Genomic DNA, 4,944 nt, shown 5'->3' on the forward strand with positions numbered 1-4,944 from the left:
TTAGATTTTCCATTTCTATTCTTAGATCTTCATTTTCGTTAAGATGTTCTTCTACATAGTTACCATATTCTCTTTTTAGTTTATGTATGTTTCTTCTAGGTTAGCATAGTCTATTTTTAGATTTTTAAGTTCTTCTTCTTTCATATCTCTCCATCTTAACTGTTGCATAATTATCCCCAGCGTGTATTAACCCTTTAACTTCTCTCAAAGCGTTATCTGTCAAACCAAATGCCCTTAATTCTTCATCAGTAGCATCTATGATTTTATCTATGGGTTTAGGTGAAGTGTTAATCTTATCAACTACTGTATGTGTTTCAGTGGGTACAGATTGAGTTTCTCTTCTTGGTAAAAAACCTTCCATGTTAGTCATTTCAAATGCCTCTGTTGGACGTGGTGGAATTGCCTCTTTTGGTAGAATTAGTTCTTTCAAACGTTCAACGAATTTTGTGCCATACCTGGTTTTTAAAGTTGATGCAGAATAGAAGCTTCCATTACCCTTAGTTAAGCGAAAAACTCTACTTCCCCGCCAAATGACAATATTTTTTCCTTGGTCGGGTGTAAGATCATCAATTTCCGGCGCGTAGTACAGGTCTTGGTCTTCTGGTTCAATGTGTGGTGCGAGCTTACTCAAATTGTTCTCGTCATAATTCCATTTTAATTTACTCAATCCTGTTTTTGATTTAAAAATTTTTTTTTTTTATTTACTCAATGCTGTATTTGATTTACTCAATGCTGTACTCAGTTTATCCACAATATCGGTGTATTCTAAATCTTTTCCAATCAATTCAGTATTAGTACTTCTTACTCTTCCTGGTTCTGACATTGGGATATCTAGTGCATAGAATGACCTACCTGTAGATAATTTATCACTATCTGTGTTTAAGCTTGCACCTTCATCATTAATTGGATTAATTAATGATGTTTCAGCAGTTCTACCACTACCTATTTTGTAATTTGCTCCTTCATTATTAATTGGGTAAGAACTTGATTCTAAGTTACCACTACCTATTTTGTAATTTGCTAATTCATTAAGTAGCTTAGTACTTGATGATGTTTCAGTAGAAGAACTACTGCTTGCTTCTGAAATTTGATAATCACTCAAATCATCCATTTGGATATCTTCTCCTCCTTTAGCCATTTACTTTACAGTAATAAGAATTAAACTGCCAACAACAGCATAGAGTAAAAACTTGATTGTTTCATGGGTATCATCAGTCTTATTGGTCACATCAGGCCTACTTGTTACAGCAGTCTTACTTGTTGCGCCAGTTTTACTTGTTACAATAGTTTTACTTGTTACAGCAGTCTTCACATCTTTTGGCGTAGTGATATTAGTCTTAACCCTTATCTTCTTAGAAGTTTGACCTTGCATCAATGGAGGAGGCAAGGTCTTTTCATTGTTAATGTTATTCTTACCAGGCTTCAAGTGTTTAGTTGCTATCAGGATATCGTTGTTGTAATTCTCGATCTTCCGATCTTGAGTACCATGTCAGACCCTATGATGTACAGGCCTGGGGCAATTACATAGTCTAATCGTGTGTGAGTGTCTGACAGTGCTTTCTGGTATCTAGCAATTGACGTAGGGATATCAACATGCTGTTCAATTGAATCACTTAGCAGCTTGATAAATTCCTTATGTGCGTCTAACTCTTTTCCTGGCTGTCCAGTAATCGGGGTTCTAGTGAGGGCCTGTGATCCCAGTATGCAGTAAACATATGTTCTGATTGAATCATTCAATCTTTCTATCCCTGGATTCGAGAAACCTGAGGACTTAAGTGTCAGTCCATGATACCACCATGCAGAGGGTGGCAAGGTGGGGGTCAACCGTTTTTAACGAGATTAGGTATGCAAGATCCTTCCACTAAGACATCATTACACAGCAATTGATGACTCTCAAAAATCACTAGCAACCGAGTTGGGGGCAGGCCTAGTTAGGGGGCTTGTTTTAGCTTTTTACCCCCTATTTTTTGTGTATTTTTGGGTCAATGTTGGGCACTCCTGCAGAGACTAAAAAAAATAGCTGGATTTTCCCCCTTTGTATGATGGAAGTATTTGATGAGATCTTCCATTCTGCAACAGGTCATTGAGTAACACTTCATACTTTGGTCGTACTAGGCCTAGTAATTATGCATACCTAGGGGCAGTGCTTAGGAAGAGCTCTCTATCGACGCTCATATCTCCAACACTGCAGGTCTTTGAATGCTGTGGCTTGCACATGATAAAGGTAATGATACTTACTTGCAAAATCAGAAATAAAATTTCCGGCCGCTTTTACTGTTTTCCCAGGATAAACCAAGGAAAAAGTGCTATTTTCCACCAAAATGACACTCATTGGCTAGTGCTGCCACCTTTTGTACACTTGATGAATTATAAAATAAATGCATAATGAACACATAATTTATGCTTGGTGCTGGCCATGAGGATTAGTAGTTACTGTCAACCACCATGATCACCCCCCCCCCCCCCCCCCATGCCTAGGCCTACTAACCTATTTTAAGTAGGCCTACCGGTAAATAACTCCACTTGCATTTTTCCCCCAAAAAAAGAACAAGCTCATCACTACAAATTTGCCCTTGATGAAAGCCCTTTGGGGAATTGGGCCCCATAGGTCCTGAAATGCTGATTTGAATTTCAAATAACATTTTGGCCTTGGCCTACCTGATGGCAACGTAATTGAATAAGCTACATGAAGGCCTTCTTACAGTCCGAAAACCTAAAGAAACCCCCCTGTTGGTGAGGATGCTAATGTTGACCCATTCATTAGCCTGTGTCATGCTGCCAGAGCATGTTGTAAGGGTTGGACCCCCCCCCCCCCCATGGCTAAGGCACCTGAAGGGCATGTGGTATGACCTACTAATACATCTTTATCAACCCATGCAGGGATCATCCTGTTCCTAAGAACCTTGCAGAAGTGCTCATTTCACATACTAGTAACACCTTCCATTGCTAAGGAGCCAATTGACCAAAGGTGCAGTTCCTACTGTAATTACTGTTTGATGAGGACAACCCTGCAGTTGGCTGCACCGTCAGAGTACTGCTATTGGAAGTTTTTATCTCCTTGGTTGGCGGTGAAATGTTCTCCTGGAGTTGCTCTAGCATTGGCTAAATTGTACATATACATGTACTGGAATGGAGAAGTTTTTCATGAACTGAGTTACGGTACTGTCCAGTCCCTTAGGAGAGATCACAACTTTCCACATGCTACACTTGTACCTGTCTGCAGAGGACAGTGCTGCCACCTAAGAAGCAGGGACACTTTTTTTTACAAATGGGTGATTTATTTACAAGCTAATATAATGATACATAGCAAAAAGGCTATTTTGCAGACAATAGCCAAACCACTACTAACCACTACTAGGGAGGGACCAATACTAGTAACACCTCATTTACGGTACTACATGTCAGGCCCAAGTGCAGGATAGTATCAGGAGAGAGTCCCACTTTCCAGTAGCAGGCTTGGTTGTTCAAAACTGACATTAGCGCTACTAAGTATACTGACATTAAAAATCTATCTTGGCATTTACAATTGTTTACTGAAAGCCAAAGTTCAAATTTATCCCAAGATATCGCTATAAAATCATTTTTTAACCAATTGCAGTTTGGAGCTGGCCTTCTACTGGTGCACATCCTCCCTGCTGCAGAAACCTATTCAGCGTGGCAAGCTCAAAATTCTTTGGCGCTGGGGTTGGGGCCCACGTGATGTCTAGTATATCACGAGCATCATTATTCCCACTAGTGGTCTCTGTGCTAGGGCTCGAGCCACCATTCCCTGGTAAAAAGTGGCGACCCTGAAAAAAACAGATAATACATTTTATAAGATAATATTTTTTGGAAAGGCCGCTGTATAGAGGGTGGCCTCTCTGCAAAGAGGCAACATAGGTCTTCAAATGGCAATCATGCACTATGAAGTTCTCATTAACAGAGCTTCTGATACTGTTCATTTACCAATTACGTAAAAAGTGACACACCTCATCTCGTAAAGTGGTCACGAAACTTTAGAAGCAGAAAGGATAATTTTACCACCCTATCAGACTGTGCTCTCAGTAGTTCATATCTCACCTTGATAAGCAAATCTGTTTCAGAGGAAGATCCATCACCTTCACCACCACTTGCTGATTGAATCTTAATTGGATACTGAACATCTCCAACTCCTCCCTGAAAATATCAGCATAGTATTTGGCAAGTATGTGTATGATATATAACAAACTCAGAAATGCAGCGCCTCTCGCGGACAAAGATAGAACAAATCGACATTTTTTGCACCGGTTTTCGCTGCTCTTGCGTACCAGCATCATCTTTTGTTGATTTCCGCTTTTCGTTCGGCTGGCTGTGAGTATTGGGATGTGTACCGAACCAATTTTCAGTTTCAGGCCACCCTGTATAGTACTTGGTGGTCTAGTCAAATCAGCTCGAAATGCTTGCAGTAAAAAACTTCATTAACCATGCGATGACTGAACACTTACCTCATGGCCTACATTTACATGTATATCTGACTTGAGAGATTGCCCTTCTGTCCCGTCTGCTGGGTTTTCTAAGGCGTCGGCTGGTTGAACAGAGGAAGAGGCAACAGCGGACTGAAAAAAGATATTGATGGAGAATCAGGTTTAGCTTAGAATCCCTCATTGCCAAGGAGATGGGAGCCAGAATGGCATCAAGGTTTTCAGCTTAGTCCCTCCTCTCTCATCAGTGACCTTCTTACATGTAAGTCAGTCGCTGCAGGCAGAATTAACCAATATGCACTTTGGCTTGCCCTGAATCTTCTCCCCTTTTTTTTCATTCAACTCACCTCTGTATCCATGGGTGCTGGTTCTACTTCTGGTTCTACATTTGCCACAAATACTCGATGTTTAGCCTCACATCCTTTACACAGAGCTGAAAAGGCACCAGATTATGGGGGTAATGATAATATGATGACTGATGTGCAATATAATAGTGTGAGGACAT

The 4,944-nt window shown here is 40.4% G+C and overlaps 1 protein-coding gene across 1 annotated transcript; it reads right to left on the bottom strand.

The window, feature by feature from the left end:
- Positions 1-2,797: 2,797 nt before the first annotated feature.
- Positions 2,798-4,819, bottom strand: LOC135494983 (uncharacterized). The gene is made up of 4 exons (XM_064783364.1): positions 4,787-4,819; positions 4,464-4,574; positions 4,060-4,155; positions 2,798-3,788 (listed from the first exon to the last, which is right to left on the bottom strand). Exons 1-4 carry the CDS (start codon positions 4,796-4,798, stop codon positions 3,585-3,587), a joined length of 423 nt encoding a protein of 140 aa, XP_064639434.1. The 5' UTR covers positions 4,799-4,819; the 3' UTR covers positions 2,798-3,584.
- Between the last annotated feature and the right edge of the window lie 125 nt (positions 4,820-4,944).

This window comes from Lineus longissimus, chromosome 10, assembly GCF_910592395.1.
Source record: "Lineus longissimus chromosome 10, tnLinLong1.2, whole genome shotgun sequence".
In the NCBI taxonomy this organism is placed as follows: domain Eukaryota; kingdom Metazoa; phylum Nemertea; class Pilidiophora; order Heteronemertea; family Lineidae; genus Lineus; species Lineus longissimus.

Bases quoted from the DNA above. Each gene is read 5' to 3' on its own strand.
- LOC135494983 (XM_064783364.1), bottom strand. The intron at 4,156-4,463 runs GTAAGTGTTCAG...TGATATTTTCAG, and splicing joins ATGTAAATGTAGGCCATGAG to GGAGGAGTTGGAGATGTTCA. The intron at 3,789-4,059 runs GTGAGATATGAA...TGTTTTTTTCAG, and splicing joins AAACAGATTTGCTTATCAAG to GGTCGCCACTTTTTACCAGG.